The sequence below is a fragment of the Sphaerodactylus townsendi genome, linkage group LG12 (assembly GCF_021028975.2).
Source record: "Sphaerodactylus townsendi isolate TG3544 linkage group LG12, MPM_Stown_v2.3, whole genome shotgun sequence".
In the NCBI taxonomy this organism is placed as follows: Eukaryota; Metazoa; Chordata; class Lepidosauria; order Squamata; family Sphaerodactylidae; genus Sphaerodactylus; species Sphaerodactylus townsendi.
The window spans coordinates 53,143,325-53,161,892 of NC_059436.1; the positions used below are offsets into that span (position 1 = coordinate 53,143,325).

The 18,568-nt window shown below is 53.0% G+C and overlaps 1 protein-coding gene across 1 annotated transcript in view; it reads left to right on the plus strand.

Annotated features, from left to right (window-relative positions):
* BRD3 (bromodomain containing 3) overlaps positions 1 to 15,301 on the plus strand; it is a 47,350-nt gene extending 32,049 nt beyond the window's left edge. Inside the window, 4 exon segments of the mRNA XM_048512085.1 lie at positions 1,125 to 1,496; positions 7,430 to 7,558; positions 13,334 to 13,525; positions 14,953 to 15,301. Coding sequence (XP_048368042.1) covers positions 1,125 to 1,496; positions 7,430 to 7,558; positions 13,334 to 13,525; positions 14,953 to 15,084 — 825 coding nt within the window. The 3' untranslated portion in view covers positions 15,085 to 15,301.
* The last annotated feature ends 3,267 nt before the right edge of the window (positions 15,302 to 18,568 follow it).

An 18,568-nucleotide genomic window follows, 5' to 3' on the forward strand; every position in this document is an offset into this window, starting at 1 on the left:
CCTCAGTTGATTTCTGCCTGCTATGTAGCTTAATGGTCTCTGAGTTCCATCACAAGATGGTAAGTAGCCTGAGTCTGGAGTCCCCTGAAGGGTCCTCTGTATATGCTTGAAGGCACTCTCTTCTTCAGGTGCTTAGCTGCTGGGTTCTAGCATAAGGTACACATTCTGGGACTAAGGCCTGGCATGTCATGGTTTGAGTTGAAGCCCCCCCCCCCCCCCGTTGCCTGACATGAAGAGGCCCCCTCCCCCAATATCTCTCCACTTGTGCTTTAAGAATTCCCCATGCCGAGCATCATCATCCTTCCTCCCCTCCCCACTTTTTGAGGGTTTTGTGGCTCACTTGTTTCTCCCTCATGCAGCCACAGCAACCATGTGTGGTAGATTTTGAAATATAGGCCGGGTTGGGATGTGTGCCCTAAAACAGGCAAATAGAATGAGCATTTTGTGCTAGAATATCCAGAATTCTGTGACCTATAAACTAAGCCTGTTTACTTATGTATAAAGCTCATTTTGTGTGCTTTTATCCGCTTCTGGTAGCCCCACGGCGGGCCACCTCCTGATTTTTAGAAATCTTATTCAGCATTGGAAATCGCTTGGCCCATTTGAAGAAGAAGAAGAATTGGATTTATATCCCCCCTTTCTCTCCTGTAAGGAGACTCAAAGGGGCTTACAATCTCCTTGCCCTTCCCCCCTCACAACAAACACCCTGTGAGGTGGGTGGGGCTGAGAGAGCTCCGAGAAGCTGTGACTAGCCCAAGGTCACCCAGCTGGCATGTGTGGGAGTGCACAGGCTAATCTGAATTCCCCAGAGAAGCCTCCACAGCTCAGGCGGCAGAGCTGGGAATCAAACCCAGTTCCTCCAGATTAGATACACAAGCTCTTAACCTCCTACGCCACTGCTGAAGAAGAAGAGTTGGATTTATATCCCCCCTACAGGGCTGTCCTGTAGGCCAGGAAGTTTTGTCTGGGAAACAAAGCTGACAGGTGAGATTCTTGGGAAGCAGGATTCTGCCCTTCCTGCTATTTTTCTGTCTTTGCAATCCCCTAAGAACAGCCCCTAGTAGCATGTCAATGGCAAAGCCACCAGATTCCTTTCATTTGTATTTATCGCTTCTGAATTTCAGAAGAAGGGAGTGAAGCGGAAAGCAGACACGACCACGCCCACAACGTCGGCCATCACTGCCAGTCGGAGTGAGTCGCCCACCCCGCTGTCAGACCCCAAGCAGGCGAAAGTCGTGGCTCGGCGGGAAAGTGGGGGCCGGCCCATCAAACCACCAAAGAAAGACCTGGAAGACGGGGAGGTGCCCCAGCATGCGGGCAAGAAAGGCAAGCTCTCGGAACACCTGAAGTACTGTGACAGCATCCTTAAGGAGATGCTGTCCAAGAAGCATGCTGCTTACGCTTGGCCCTTCTACAAGCCCGTGGACGCCGAGGCCCTGGAACTGCATGACTACCATGACATTATCAAGCACCCGATGGATCTCAGTACTGTGAAAGTACGTCCAGGTTTCCCCCCCTCCCCCCATCAGAAAGCGCACTCATCTGTGGCGCTTGGTTTCTCACATGAGAGGGCTCGGGGTGGCTGTAAAGCAGAGGTGGGGGTCCTGAGCCCAGCGTGGTCTGCACTGGAGGACCACCTAGCTCAGTCTGTGAGCCACCTTAGAGACAGCTGCCTGCTAGGACCGGGTGGAACTCTGGGGGCTTCTTGCGTCCCCTGGGACTGGTGAGTGGGCCACTGAAATACCTGCATTTGGGGCTCGGTGTGCAACAGAGAGTCGGGCTGCAGTAGCTCTCTCCGCATGAGTCTGAGAAGTATTCTTCTCTCACCGCTGTGCCAGGGAGGAGAGCTCAGGGCTTCAAAACAGGCTGATGGTAAGACTGGCGGTCCAGATCACCTGTCTTGGGAGGATTTGGGCAGAATTGGACTCCTGACACTTGTAGAACTTGGCACTCAGGATCCTGGGAATCTCAGCTTTGTTTGGGGGAAGTATCACCGTTATATGTCTGAACTTCATCCTTGCAAATCCAGGGCAGTGTCTGTCAAGGTCCTCTGTGTGAGATATTGATCCAACAGCGGATGGATGGATGGATGGATGGATGGATGGATGGATGGATGGATGGATGGATGGATGGATGGATGGATGGATGGATGGATGGATGGATGGATGGATGGATGGATGGATGGATGGATGGATGGATGGATGGATGGATGGATATGGATGGATGGATGGATGGATATGGATGGATGGATGGATGGATGGATGGATGGATGGATGGATGGATGGATGGATGGATGGATGGATGGATGGATGGATGGATGGATGGATGGATGGATGGATGGATGGATGGATGGATGGATGGATGGATGGATGGAAAATAAGCAGCTCTCAAAAAAGAATGATGTCAAATATATATGCAAATGTCAACCGCATATTGCAAATGCCCGTGTTTGGTCTCCGACAGTGGCCAGCCAGGTAGCTCTGGAAATCTCACAAGCACCCAGCCCTACTGTTTGTCAGCATCTGTTATCAGGGGTAGATTACCAGTGAACTCATGGGCTATATTGACCTGTAACAGCCATCCTCTAAGTGTGAAGGTTCCTTGAGAGTTGTGGAAGATTTCAGGGTTAGGATGATCCTCAGTTTGTCTTCAGACTCCCCTCATACATCCATTTGGATTTTGAATTCCACAGCCTCATGTGGTGCCTGACCTTGTTTCCTTAATGGCTGGGCTTGCCCCTTCCATTGTGGGGTGAACAGGGTTAGTTAGTGAGTATCCTTCTGGTCCAGCATCCTATCCTACGCAGTGTCCAAAGACTTGCCCTGGTCAATATGCCTTCGTTGCCTCCCGGCATTAGGATTCAGAAGTTTGGTGCTCTGTTGATGGAGCTTCCTTTTACTCACCGTGTTGGGTCGCCACTGAGTGGACCTCTTCTCAATTCAACTGTCTAAACCAGGGGTCTGCAACCTGCGGCTCTCCAGATGTTCATGGACTACAAATCCCATTTGGCCATGGTGGCAGGGGCTGATGGGAATTGTCGTCCATGGACATCTGGAGAGCTGCAGGTTGCAGACCCTTTCAAAGCCACCCATCCTTGTGGCTATCACCACTTCCATGGGCTGTGAATTTGACAGTCGAGTAAAGAAACCTTTTCTTGTGTCTGCACTGGGTGGTTCAGTTTTTTCACATACGGACCAAAAAAATCACGTGACACACGTGTGCTGCACAGTGGCTTGTATATATTACAAATATTTTTACAGTGTATAAACATACATCAAATGCAATTGCTATTAACAAATCTTTACTCTCATTACAGATATCTCCGATGGGAGAACTTCAGTAACACCGATGCAGTCAAACAACCTTCTTCAATGTTAGCAACACAGTTCACCTCAATAAAGGTGTTACTGAAGTCCTCCCATCGGAGATATCTGTAATGAGAGTAAAGATTTGTTAACAGCAATTGCATTTTATGTATGTTTATACACTGTAAAAATATTTGTAATATACACAAGCCACTGTGCAGCACACGTGCGTCACGTGATTTTTTTGGTCCGTATTTGGTGAATGCTGTTGGAGGCGCACTCACTTTATTCATGGTTCAGTTTTTCCCCCTGGGTCTGAAGAGGCGCTCTGCAGTGGACTAAGACGTTGTCTCCTGTGGGCGATGCTGAGGCCATATTTTCAAGCTCGCCCAGAAGGGAGCTTTCATTTCAATCAAGGCACTCAGCAGTAGTCACAGCGATGTGCGGAAATGTCCCGGAACTGATCTGGGTCCTGGCAGAGACAGCAGTTCCTGTCAGTGTTCTTGGAATGGGTTTGACTGCGTGGCACACGTGGTCTCTGACTTACGAGCAGACCCCGAGTTTTCATGTCTGCAGCACAAGTGCCTTGCTGCATTTGGAGCTGCTCTCTGAATCTCCGTGACGGGCAGCCCCTCACCCCTTCATGGAGCTCTCACTATGAGGCATAATGTCCTAGAACCGTGGTGGCGAACCTTTGGCACTCCAGATGTTAGGGACTACAATTCCCATCAGCCCCTGCCAACATAGCCAATTTGCCATGCTGGCAGGGGCTGATGGGAATTGTAGTCCATAACATCTGGAGTGCCAAAGGTTCGCCACCACTGTCCTAGAACTCCACCCCTTCCCACCCTGCTTAACTTTGTGCTGTGGATCCAGACTGTGAGTCGGGCTGGGGACCGTGATGGGCGTTGCCTGCTGGTCATTGGTGCTGACCCAGAGCCACTTGGAGTGAGAACAGCCTCTCTTACTTGTTTCCCAGACAGCTATCCCCAACCCCCATTCTTCGGTGCTGTTTGGGCATCTCCCCCACAGCTGCCGCAAAGAGGGGGTCTGGTCACTGGATGAGAGTGGTGTGTAGAACCAGGGGAAAGAATTAGGATTAGTAAAAGGAAAAATTTCTTCACGCAATATGTGATTGGTGTTTGGAATATGCTGCCACAGGAGGTGGTGATGGCCACTTACCTGGATAGCTTTAAAAGTGGCTTGGACAGATTTATGGAGGAGAAGTCGATCTCTGGCTACCAATCTTGATCCTCCTTGATCTGAGATTGCAAAGGCCTTAGCAGACCAGGTGCTCAGGAGCAGCAGCAGAAGGCATACAGCAGAAGGGGGCATACATTGAAAATGCTAGGGCAGTGATGACGAACCTTTTTGAGACCGAGTGCCCAAATTGCAACCCCAAACCCACTTCTTTATCGCAAAGTGCCAACCCGACAATTTAACCTGAATACTGAGGTTTTAGTTTAGAAAAAATGGTTGGCTCTGAGGCATGCATTACTCGAGAGTAAGCTTAGTGGTAGGAGGTGGCTTTGTTTTGAAGCAACCATGCAACTCTTTAGACAGGGTAGGAATACTAGCCCTAGGAGGAGGTTTATTCTGACAACCACATTGCCAGCAGCTAGGCTTACTCCCAGAGTAAGGATGGTGCTTTAGTTTTAGTGAAATCAGTGGGGTTTAACAGCTTAACAGGGTTACCTACACACTTCCCCAAAACTAGTTCTTACAGGACTGTCACTATCATCGAGCCCAGTATTTAGGCCAACCTGTGTGTGTGTGTCTTGTGAGGGGTGGGGGGCGATTTCCCCCTGTTTGTGCGTGCCCACAGAGAGGGCTCTGAGTGCCACCTCTGGCACCCGTGCCATAGGTTCGCCATCACTGTGCTAGGGGGAAGAATTAGGACTAATAAAAGGAAACATTTCTTCACGCAATGTGTGATTGGTGTTTGGAATATGCTGCCGCAGGAGGTGGTGATGGCCATTAACCTGGATAGCTTTAAAAAGGGCTTGGACAGATTTATGGAGGAGAAGTCGGTCTATGGCTACCAATCTTGATCCTCCCTGATCTGAGATTGCAAAGGCCTTAGCAGACCAGGTGCTCAGGAGCAACAGCTGCAGAAGGCCATTGCTTTCACCTCCTGCACGTGAGATCCCAAAGGCACCTGGTCAGTGTTGGGATTCAAATAATTTAACAACCGGTTCTGGTGGTGGGATTCAAATAATTTGACAACTGGTTGTTTACAAGCACCATTTTAACAATCGGTTCTGCCAAAGTGGTGCGATTCGAACCTCCTGAATCCCACCACTGCATCTGGTGGGTCACTGTGAGTAGCAGCCTAGATGGACTCTGGTCTGATCCAGCAGGCTCCTTCTTACGTTCTTATGTGTATAAAGAAATTCAAATTCTGCATCAAATTCCATCCAAAGGTTAGGAAATGGTTGTAAACCGTGCCCAATGAGCCATTTGACATATTTTCATTTATTCAGTGATTGTTGCTTAATTTATTCCTGCTGTGCCAGTCAGGGGGGGAGGCAGTGAGCGCTGAATGCCCCCCTCTCCCCGCCCACCCACCATGGAGATCTTGTTCAGTGATCCTTCCGACTGCCGTAACTGCAGGAACTTAGACAACACATCTTTTCATCAGAAAAATTAAACTATGTCAGTTATGTCTTGCATGGAAAATAAAATCTCTTTTCTCTCTGGGAACAGTGTGTAACTTCACAGTCTGATCCCTATTTTCATAAAAGACACATGAACACCAGAGCTGAGTCCCATCATAAGAACATAAGGAAGAGCCTGCTGGATCAGACCAGAGTCCATCTAGTCCAGCACTCTGCTACTCGCAGTGGCCCACCAGGTGCCTTTGGGAGCTCACGTGCAGCAGGTGAAAGCAATGGCCTTCTGCTGCTGCTGCTCCCCCCGAGCACCTGGTCTGCTAAGACATTTGCAATCTCAGATCAAGGTGGATCAAGATTGGTAGCCATAGATCCATGGTGGTGAACCTTTGGCACTCCAGATGTTATGGACTACAATTCCCATCAGCCCCTTCCAGCATGGCCAATTGGCCATGCTGGCTTGAAACTGATATGAATGCAGTCCATAACATCTGGAATGTAAAACCGCCACTACCATAGATAGAACTTCTCCTCCATAAATCTGTCCATGCCCTTTTTTTAAAGCTAATATCAGGGTGGTGGCCATCCACCACCTCGGGTAGTAGCATATTCAAACACCAATCACACATTCGCGGCGAGAAGTGTTTCCTTTTATTAGTCCTAATTCTTCCCCAGCATTTTCAATGAATGCCCCTGGCTCTCTAGTATTGTGAGAAAGAGAGAGAAAAAATTATCTGTGCCATCATTTGAGAAGGATCCAATAATTCCGGGCCGATCTCCCCCCAATGCCCACTGCCAAAACTATCTGCTTGTTACTCAGATGCAGAAAAAACATCTAAATCCTTCCACCAAGAATCCAAGCTAGTATAAGTTTTTAAAAATAAAGTACATTTCTAATCCTCATGGTGATTGTGTGGTTAGCCACTCTTTTTACAGAAAAGATAAAACGAATTATAGATGCAGAGAGCTTTGTTGTTTTTCCGAATGTTTGTTCCCTGCCTGGCCACTTAATGTGGGCTTGCAACTGGTATTAGCCATTAACACTGACTGGAATCTCCATTCACTGAGGCAGTCTACCCCTGATGACGGGATACTGAAGGCAAGGAGAAGAGGGCTGCTTGTGAGTTGCCAGAGGGCATCTGGTTTTGGTCTGGGCCCACATTTTTCCAGCACAGACTTGCCTGAGGTCAGCTGGAAGCTTTCCTAGCTGCATGGCCGTAACCCTTTCCCCAAATCCCTCTGGCTGTTCTTATTTGTTTCTTGAGCACTTTTAAATGTGAGAAATGCCTGTAGTATTTCTTCTTAGTGGTTGCAGGAAGGTCAGAAGACGGATGGAATGGTTTTCCTGACCTTTTATCATTTTTAAAGTGTGTGGGACTTTCCTGCATTGTCCATTTCATCTGTGAATGCATGTTGCTTATGGCTCTTCTTCCCTCACCCACTTTCCATCCAACCCCGCCCCCTTAATTTTCTCCTCTCCTCCCACCCCTTTTTGGCTTCCTGTGTTTGCAGAAAAAAATGGACAGCCGGGAATATCAAGATGCCCAGGGGTTTGCGGCGGATATTCGGTTAATGTTCTCTAATTGTTACAAGTACAATCCTCCCGACCACGAAGTTGTGGCCATGGCCAGGAAGCTTCAGGTAAAATGGGGTTCAGTCAAATGCTTCGAACCTGCCCCCGTGGGAAATACATGAGGTTGCAGAATGAACCGTTCCTGTTCATCAGGGGTCCACCACAGTTATGCCCTGCAGGAGGCTGTCACGGGGGCCAGAGCCAACAACAGAACATCAGAGGTAGAGGTCTGGCATAAAGGGTAATCTGGCAGAAATGACACCTGAATTCACACGTGGTTTAAAAACATATATATACAATGAGCTTAAGCTGCTAAATGGCAGAATGAATGCAGTAATGGACTCCAAAAAGCAGGAACGCACTGAGGCTCAATCAACAGCACAAAGAGAGCTACAGCTCAGTGTCTCAAAGACCACTCCTGTTAAAGGCACAAGCTCCAATTTTCAGCAAAAATAGAGAAATTAGGAACACTTGCAACCTAACACTCTCACCCAACAAAATCTGTTTAACCGTTGGTAAACGCAGAGGCGTAGTCCCTGACTGGAGCGTACCCTCTCTGGCCAAGCACCACCTCAGTATACTATTAAAAGAAAGTTTATACCGTGTCAACCCACTGTTCAGTAGAAATGATGGACTATGAAAACCATCAACTAAGAGCCCTGCTAACCTTCAACTCATCTAGAATTCCTGCAGAGCTACTCCGCCCAGTAAGAATTTCGGCTGGCAATAAAAAGCTTGATTTTATCTGGGGTTTTTTTAAAATAAGCGCACCTCGCCCGCACTTAATCCACAAGAGCTCAGACACCCAATTAAGACCCGAGAACGAAACCACCTTGGATTTTGTTAAGGTCTCAGACACCTATTAGATCCCAATGAAGCCCCCCAGCACCAGGGTAAGGAAGGAAACGCAAGAAAATGTGACCTATACACAGAACTCTCACGGGTTAGGGCTGGAGCAGGAACATGAGCAGCAGCAGGAGCAAAATGGCACCCTGAACAAAAACATATCCTCTTATGAGTGCAGCTTATCTCATGTCACGTAGTGAAAATCCTTGTGCTACCAGGGCAGCTGCAGCCCAGATAATGTGCTTTTGATTCTGGGTATCTAATGTGTGGATTTTCCATCGCCAGTTAGACACCTTGTGGGCCAAAGCCCCACCCGTTTCCTAAAAACACTTGGTGAGGGCCAGGAAAGGGGTTGGTGGGCATAATGGCGCCCAGAGGCACTCTGTTGGAGACCCCTGCTGTACAGCTTAAAGCATAGGTGTCAAACTCGCGGCCCTCCAGATGTTATGGACTACAGTTCCCATCATCCTGTGCCAGCATCATGGGAACTGTAGTCCATAACATCTGGAGGGCTTTGAGTTTGACACCTGTGGCTTAAAGTATGTCTTTTTTTGGATCAGCCCTTTGCCAGGTTGTGTGCCTTTGTTGAGTTTTTTCGCGCCTTTTTGGAAGGAGCCAAGCTCAGAACAGTGACTCATTCAGAGATGCAACTGGCAGCCTCCCCTGTGGGAGGGTAAGTCAGCACACTTTCTTCATGAGAACTGATTGGATAACTCCAAACTCAGTCAGCCCCAATGCACTAGATGTTGCAACCTTTCCTGGCAGTTACCCACTGAGCTTTGTGTGAATCTTCTTTGGGCAAGCCACCTGTAATTGTAATAAATCTAAAGTAAGAACTGGCATAATAAACGTGTCCTCCAGAGTTGTGGGTTTTCCAGGCTGTGTGGCTGTGGTCTGGCAGATCTTGTTCCTAATGTTTCACCTGCTTCTGTTCGTGGCATGTTAGATGCCAGCCACAGATGCAGGCAAAATGTTAGGAACAAGATCTACCAGACCCCGGCCACACAGCCCGGAAAGCCCACAACAGCTAGTTGAGTCCGGCTGTGAAAGCCTTCGACAGTATAGTGTCCTCCAAACTTCTGATGACGGGGCATAGCATTTAAATATATTCAAAATAACATTGGAATCCTATATCAGTTTCTTGTTTTGAAAAGATTTACATCAAGGCCAGCTTCAGTTTTTAACATTTGTTATGCGATTTTCTGCTTGGAAAGGAGGTGTGCCCAGAGCACACCTCATGAGATGAATAAGAAGAGTTTGGATTTATATCCCCCCTTTCTCTCCTGTAGGAGACTCAAAGGGGTTTACAATCTCCTTGCCCTTCCCCCCCACAACAAACAGCCTGTGAGGTAGAAGAAGAAGAAGAAGAGTTTGGATTTATATCCCCCCTTTCTCTCCTGCAGGAAACTCAAAGGGGCTGACAATCTCCTTGCCCTTCCCCCCTCACAACAAACACCCTGTGAGGTGGGTGGGGCTGAGAGAGCTCCGAGAAGCTGTGACTAGCCCCAGGTCACCCAGCTGGCGTGTTTGGGAGTGCCCGGGCTAACCTGAATTCCCCAGAGAAGCCTCCACAGCTCAGGCGGCAGAGCTGGGAATCAAACCCGGTTCCTCCAGATCAGAGTGCACCTGCTCTTAGCCACTACACCACTGCTGCTAAAGGAGGTAGCAGGAAAGCTGTTCTGAGGATCTCCCAGTTCAAAGATGCCGCAGAACTGCTGGCTGTGGAAGGAAGTGCCCTTGGAGTCCCCACGGGGGCCTTTATTGATGCAATTAATCTGTGCTGTTGGCTCCAGGAGATTTTGGTTCTAGGCCAGTGATGGCGAACCTTTTCGAGACCGAGTGCCCAAATTGCAACCCAAAACCCACTTATTTATCGCAAAGTGCCAACACGGCAATTTAACCTGAATACGGAGGTTTTAGTTTAGAAAAAATGGTTGGCTCTGAGGTGCACATTACTCGGGATTAAGCTTAGTGAAGCAACCATGCAATGCTTCGAACGGGTGAATCACAACCCTAGGAGGGTTTACTCAGAAGCAAGCCCCATTGACAGCAACCGAGCTTACTCCCAGGTAAAGGATCATGCCCAGGCTAGCCTAGATGTGTGTATGTGTGTGTGTGTGGGGGGGTGATTTTCTGCCCCCCACCCCACCCACGATGAACTCTGTGCATGTGTGCCCAGAGAATGGGCTCTGAGTGCCACCTATGGCACCCGTGCCATAGGTTCGCCATCACTATTCTAGGCAGTCACATAAGTGTGCTACTGAGCATATTTTGGCCCTGGCTGGTGCTTTCAATGTTTGATGTTTTGGCACACGGAGCAGGTCTTCCTTTCTCTTTTCCCAGGGCTCCATTTCAGGGCTTTGCGCGCTCTTGAGACTCTCCCCACCAACCGAAAAAAGTAGTCACCTGTAACATCCAGATTCTGCACCAAGAACAACTGGGCTGAGAGCCAAATTACACATCCTGGCCAGCACAGTTCTGGCACGCAGCTGCTGGCACCATTTTAGAGGGAAATTTAGCCATTTAAAAATTGTCACGAGGGCCCATTCAGGATTGGGCCTCTGCTGCACCAGATGATCTTGTCATCGCCCCCCCCCCAAATCTTTTTAAATGCCAAAACACCTGTCGAACGCTGTTTCAGCACTTTGAAGGGCGAGCGAGGGGGTCGCTTGCCATCCCCACACCCAGGCTGATCAGAAGTGGGCCCACGGGGCGATTTTTAAATGGCTAAATTTTCCTCCAAAATGGCATCAGCAGCCACGGGTTGGATCCATGGATGCCATAATGTGTAGCTTGGACCTGAGTCACTAGTATTAGTTATGCATAACTTATCCTGCTGTATTTGCATTACTTGTTCTAGTTTAGATTGCCATATGGCCATTCCACGCTGCGAATCTCCCCATCACCAAAATTCTGTCCAGCACCTCCTCCCAGGGCTTCTGTGATTTCAGCTCACAAACGTCAAGCGTGTTTTTACATACCGTGAAGGCTAGATGCTTGCTTGGGTTTTTTTAAACAAAGTTAAAGCTGATGTCCCCAAGAAGCTGAAGTCACGGACTGCCCTTTTCCTGCCTTCCTGGGGAATTGCAGAAGACTTTCTGCTCTGAATCTGTCTGTGGAGAAATGCCTTCCCGCCCCCCTTTCCTTTCGCCTCCTCCCCTTCTCCACCCAGGTACCATAGAATTGGAGGACTTAGAAATCCCAGATCAACATCAGGAAATACTGCCTGACCTAGGGGAGAAAGATATCTTGACCCAGCCTGACTAGGTCAAAGGAGGGTGCGGTCTGGGATCTGATAAATTGCTGGGAAGAGAGGGGGAGGTCTCTTCTCTCAGGTCTTTCTGCAGGAGAGCAGAGCTCTTGCCTGAGCTGGGGAGGGCGCAGCCATTTTTGGACCATGTACTCAGCCAGGTAATGCGGCCTCTTTGAGAATTGCAACCTTCTAAGTTTTAGATGCCTACCCTATGTTCAACAACTGCTAGCTAGGGTATGTATAAGAGATAGGGCAGGAGATTTGCGTTTTATCTCCTTTGCTTTGGAAAAACTTGCTCCATCTGGTGCTGTGCTAAAGCATGCTGGTAATTGTTTTCTTTTTTAATAACTACTTTTTAAACCTTAGATGTGGAGGACAGTTCTCTGTGCCACGTATGCCCCACTGTCTTGGGTGCACTATCTAAATAGGACCGTGGTGGCGAACCTTTGGCACTCCAGATGTGATGGACTACAATTCCCATCAGCCCCTTCCAGCATGGTCAATTGGCCATGCTGGCAGGGGCTGATGGGAATTGTAGTCCATCACATCTGGAGTGCCAAAGGTTCTCCAGCACTGAAATAGGAGATAGAGGAAGGCTAAGCAGGGCCTCCAATCTACCCTGTAGAACCCAGGAGAGGGGAACCAAGGGGAAACTGAGGCAGAGGCCTCGCAGTTGGAAAGGAAGCTGGGAAATCCTGATCTTCCCCAGCGGGAAGTCCTCAAATGATCGGGTGGTGGCAACGGATTACCCAGAGAGAAAGCTAGCCTTCCCCAGGAAAAGTTGGCAACTCCTGGGGGTGTGCAGAGACCGGAATAGGGCCTTCCAAGCAAAGCAATCCCATTTCGCCACACTGTCTATCTGTTTAAGAAGGCTGCAGCGACTTGGAAGGGTCTCCTCCTTGGTTCCCACCCCAGGTGCCACCCAGGTTGAGACTAGCATGGCTTTTAACAGGCCGGTGCCTTCAGACGATTTTCTCTGACCTGCCTTGTTGCATGAAGATCTTCAGACCCTCCCACTTTTTGTTTTAAATGGAGCTGTCCAGTTTGTGTCTGACATTCTGTGGTAAGAAAAGCGTCCTTCCCCACCTCCCTGACTTGAATTCATTGTTCAAGTTGGGTGTGTCCGCATGAATGCATTTCCTTTGTTTGATGGGAGCAGATGAAGAAAATATGTCTGTGTTCTTCCAAGTGTTGAAGTGAAAGGTACCTTCGTCTGATCCGAGGTTTGGGAGCATCTCCTAGAGCAGGGGTCTGCAACCTGCGGCTCTCCAGATGTTCACGGACTACAATTCCCATCAGCCCTGCCAATTGGCCATGGTGGCAGGGGCTGATGGGGATTGTAGTCCGTGAACATCTGGAGAGCCGCAGGTTGCAGACCTCTGCCCTAGAGAATGAAGAAGAGTTGGATTTATGTCCCCCTTTTCTCTCCTGTAAGGAGACTCAAAGGGGCTTACAAACTCCTTTCCCTTCTCCCCTCACAACAAACACCCTATGAGGGAGCGGAGGGAGCTCTGAAGAACTGTAACTAGCCCAAGGTTACCCAGCTGGCATGTGTGGGAGTGCACAGGCTAATCTAGTTCACCAGATAAGCCTCCGCAGCTCAAGTGGCAGAGCGGGGAATCAAACCCGGTTCTCCAGATTAGAGTGCACCTGCTCTTAATGCTACACCACGCTGGGGGCTTATGGGAGTCTGCTCTCACAGGTATTTCATTCCTCCCTTCCTGAAACTCACTTGTCCCCACAGGACGTCTTCGAGATGAGGTTTGCCAAGATGCCAGATGAGCCGGCAGAACCTCCCCCTCCTCCTCCTCCAACGGCGCCAGTGGTGAGCAAAAGCACCGAGAGCAGCCACAGCAGCGAGGAGAGTTCCTCAGATTCTGACAGCTCCGACTCTGAAGAGGAAAGAGCCACACGCCTGGCGGAGCTCCAGGAGCAGGTGAGCGGCTCCCTCCATGGTCAGGTTGACTGGCTGAGGTCCATTCCCACCTCATTCCAGGCTGGTTCTAAGAGAGCAGCCTTGACTCGCGTGGCCACAAAAGTTACGGGCCCTCTGAAAGGTTTTCCCTGCCCATATTGTGGCTAGTTGTTTGTGGCACCTTTAAAGGGGGAAAAAAACCCGAAAAGTTTCCCTGTCTGCTTATATGAAGGCAACGCTTATCTCCGTGAACCAGGTGAGCGTGCCGTGTGTCTTTTTGTCCTCAGCCTTGGCTTCAGAGAGGTCCAGCCACAGCCGCTAGGGGGGTGTCGTGGCTGAGCAAAGATTTGAATTTGCCCCCCCACCCCCAACCAAAGCTCTGCATCAGTCATCTTTCAAAGGTGCCTCGTCCTGTCGTTGTTGGCTGATGTTCTCCTTTTTAAATCTAATAAATAGAAGTAGTTTAAAACAGAATAAATCATTTTAAGTAACAGTCACATGTACTTCAGAGCAACCGCTGTCGTGCAGAACGGCCTTTGAAATCACGAAGGCTGGTTTAAAAACGTCCATTTGCTGAATGGACTTTTCCAGCCGCCACCTTCCCGCTGCCACCTGTGCTGCTCCCGAAATTCCTCCCCTGGGAATTGGTGGACAAAGCCCTTAGGATTGAAGGTGGTGCATTTGCACTTTGACAGCGGTCCAGAAAAATGTGCCGTACAGCATCTGTGCATTAACTTTGTTAAAAAAAACTTTGTTTTTAGAATGGTTTGAGAATTTTGTGATAACCCCTTGAGATCACTGGCAATGCAGTGTGGGTGGAGGTGGGATTGCAAAACCAGTGTGGAGGATTTCTCTTCTCTTTGGCTGATTCCGCACAGGCCAAAAACAGTGGTGTGAAAACGGTGTGAAAACAGTATAAACCCTTTTACACCATTTTAAACCCATTTACACCATTTTCACACCGTTTTCACACTGCTGTTTTTGGCCCATGCGGAATCAGCCTTTGCTTCGTAGCCCCCCCCAGGCATCTGGCCGGGTGGTTGGATCCAGGAGATGTTGGTTCAGTTCCCACCTCTGCCAGAGGCGTGATGCAGACAGACCCTTCTGCACATCCCTTGGCAGAGTTTCCCATCTCTAGAACAGGAGCGAGAGTTGCCACAGAGGGTTGTTATGAGGAGAAATGCAGTTGCAAAAGGTGTTGATATTTGAGTAATGGCACTGGTTCACCATGCTGGTCATGTGCTCAGGGATATTTAACAGCCCTGAGGGCCAGAAACTTGACACCTATTAAAAACAGTTCTCAGAATTCAGTAGGAGACCAGAATGGGAGTGTGATTTTGTGGCAATGCAGCTCCCTGGCCCCCCCTGCCCCTCCCCCTCCCCCGGCATCTGGAATCGCAGTGTGGACACAATATTTGCTTCCCTTGCCTCTCTTCTTGTTCACACAGGATTGTTCCCGATCTTTGAGGCAGTGCTACAAGGTCAATGACTCCCGAGACTGGAATGGATGGAATGTATTTGTTTATTTTTATTTTTTTATTGATTTCTTTATTCTTGTACAGATAAGTGCTCTGTCATAATTAGTGTTTAGCTCTCGATGCCTCTTTGGGTGTCGTAATAAGACGTATTGTGCTTTTCTGTTAGTACAGTGAAATGTCACCTGTGGGTTTGGAACACTGAAGGAGGATCCCTTGACTTGGGGTGGCGTTTCATCAGTGACCCTCCCTCTATTGCCGTGGTGGCGAACCTTTGGCACTCCAGATGTTATGGATTACAATTCCCATCAGCCCCTTCCAGCATGGCCAATTGGCCATGCACTCCAGATGTGATGGACTACAATTCCCATCAGCCCCTGCCAGCATGGCCAATTGGCCATGCTGGAAGGGGCTGATGGGAATTGTAGTCCATAACATCTGGAGTGCCAAAGGTTCGCCACCACGAAATAGGAAATGCAGATCAAGTCAGAAGGCTGGTGATGCTGCGTGGGTCACGATGGCAAAATTAGTTTTCAAGGAAGGGGAATCAGGCAGAAGAGGCAAGGGCAGGGGACGGAGTCTGTGCCCAGTTGAACTGTCTGGCCACTGTCCGAGACAGGATGCTGGACTAGACTGACCACAGGTCTGATTCTTATGGTCTTAACTCAGACGTAGGCGCACCAAGGAAGAGGTCCATTTCTGGTCATAAATATGATGCACAATCCTCCAGTCATAGACCCAGTCATCTTTTTTTTCGTAGAAATGGGGGATCTGATCGTTGTAAAAAAATGATTGGCATGCTCCGGTGAGCAACTTTGTTCTGGGTTTAGAAATAGAACTGGATGGGAGCAGGACCGACCTGTTTTGAATCCCGTGCAGGCTCCAAGGAACTGTCGGCCACTGAGAATGCCCACACAGTATTGCCACGCAGGAATCCTCGTGCTGAGGCTGTTTCAGGACCAGAATGGCTCTGTGGTGGGAGATTTTTCCCTCCCCAACCATGCTGCTGCTACTGGTGCTTGATAGAAGAACAGCAGGAGCAGCGTTGGGGGGGGGGGAATAGATGGGGGGGCAGGTGTGATTGCTGGTAAAAGTTTTGAGTGAATTCTAGAGTGTTGAACAGAGCATTGTTTTGGGACAGGCAGTTCCCTCCTTCAGAGGAAGGCAGATAAGAGAGAACGGTTAAGCTCTATTGGCTAGTCACATGGCAAGCGAGGGAGGCCTCCTTAGCCTTGAGCGATGATAATGGCCTGGTCAGCTGTGGCTTTGATGTGGACATGTGAGATGCCAGGCCGAGAATGGCGCAGCTGGACACTTTCTATGCATGGTGGTCTGCCATTTGGTCTGGTGTCGACCGCTTATTCTGGATGGTTAATATTTACTAACGTTCTTCTTTTCTTTTTTAAAAAATAGAGATTTATTAATTTTCCATTAAAACATTACAAAGAAATTCAGAAAGCCCCCCCAACCCTTCCCCATCTCCCCACCCAACCTCCCTCTAACACACAACATAAATATTTACTAATGTTCTTCTTGTGGGTAGTCTTTTCATTTTTTGTTTGTTTGTTACAACGTCACTTCCAGCACAAATCTGCTAGTTTAATGATTTTTTAAAAACCTGGGTTGAGCGAAATAAAACATTTGGAAGACTTTTTGGGAAACAGAACTGTGTGAACTTCTTCCCCGAAATGCTTTTAAAAAACCTTCTAAAGAAGCTTCATTTCTGCTGTGCGAAAATCACCTCTGTGTGGAGTCTGGCATTCTTATTTATTTATTTATTTATTTATTTATTTATTTATTTATTTATTTATTGGGTGGGGGGGGGGGGGGGTGGGGGGGGGGGGGGGTGGGGGGGGGGGGGGGTGGGGGGGGGGGGGGGTGGGGGGGGGGGGGGGTGGGGGGGGGGGGGGGTGGGGGGGGGGGGGGGTGGGGGGGGGGGGGGGTGGGGGGGGGGGGGGGTGGGGGGGGGGGGGGGTGGGGGGGGGGGGGGGTGGGGGGGGGGGGGGGTGGGGGGGGGGGGGGGTGGGGGGGGGGGGGGGTGGGGGGGGGGGGGGGTGGGGGGGGGGGGGGGTGGGGGGGGGGGGGGGTGGGGGGGGGGGGGGGTGGGGGGGGGGGGGGGTGGGGGGGGGGGGGGGTGGGGGGGGGGGGGGGTGGGGGGGGGGGGGGGTGGGGGGGGGGGGGGGTGGGGGGGGGGGGGGGTGGGGGGGGGGGGGGGTGGGGGGGGGGGGGGGTGGGGGGGGGGGGGGGTGGGGGGGGGGGGGGGTGGGGGGGGGGGGGGGTGGGGGGGGGGGGGGGTGGGGGGGGGGGGGGGTGGGGGGGGGGGGGGGTGGGGGGGGGGGGGGGTGGGGGGGGGGGGGGGTGGGGGGGGGGGGGGGTGGGGGGGGGGGGGGGTGGGGGGGGGGGGGGGTGGGGGGGGGGGGGGGTGGGGGGGGGGGGGGGTGGGGGGGGGGGGGGGTGGGGGGGGGGGGGGGTGGGGGGGGGGGGGGGTGGGGGGGGGGGGGGGTGGGGGGGGGGGGGGGTGGGGGGGGGGGGGGGTGGGGGGGGGGGGGGGTGGGGGGGGGGGGGGGTGGGGGGGGGGGGGGGTGGGGGGGGGGGGGGGTGGGGGGGGGGGGGGGTGGGGGGGGGGGGGGGTGGGGGGGGGGGGGGGTGGGGGGGGGGGGGGGTGGGGGGGGGGGGGGGTGGGGGGGGGGGGGGGTGGGGGGGGGGGGGGGTGGGGGGGGGGGGGGGTGGGGGGGGGGGGGGGTGGGGGGGGGGGGGGGTGGGGGGGGGGGGGGGTGGGGGGGGGGGGGGGTGGGGGGGGGGGGGGGTGGGGGGGGGGGGGGGTGGGGGGGGGGGGGGGTGGGGGGGGGGGGGGGTGGGGGGGGGGGGGGGTGGGGGGGGGGGGGGGTGGGGGGGGGGGGGGGTGGGGGGGGGGGGGGGTGGGGGGGGGGGGGGGTGGGGGGGGGGGGGGGTGGGGGGGGGGGGGGGTGGGGGGGGGGGGGGGTGGGGGGGGGGGGGGGTGGGGGGGGGGGGGGGTGGGGGGGGGGGGGGGTGGGGGGGGGGGGGGGTGGGGGGGGGGGGGGGTGGGGGGGGGGGGGGGTGGGGGGGGGGGGGGGTGGGGGGGGGGGGGGGTGGGGGGGGGGGGGGGTGGGGGGGGGGGGGGGTGGGGGGGGGGGGGGGTGGGGGGGGGGGGGGGTGGGGGGGGGGGGGGGTGGGGGGGGGGGGGGGTGGGGGGGGGGGGGGGTGGGGGGGGGGGGGGGTGGGGGGGGGGGGGGGTGGGGGGGGGGGGGGGTGGGGGGGGGGGGGGGTGGGGGGGGGGGGGGGTGGGGGGGGGGGGGGGTGGGGGGGGGGGGGGGTGGGGGGGGGGGGGGGTGGGGGGGGGGGGGGGTGGGGGGGGGGGGGGGTGGGGGGGGGGGGGGGTGGGGGGGGGGGGGGGTGGGGGGGGGGGGGGGTGGGGGGGGGGGGGGGTGGGGGGGGGGGGGGGTGGGGGGGGGGGGGGGTGGGGGGGGGGGGGGGTGGGGGGGGGGGGGGGTGGGGGGGGGGGGGGGTGGGGGGGGGGGGGGGTGGGGGGGGGGGGGGGTGGGGGGGGGGGGGGGTGGGGGGGGGGGGG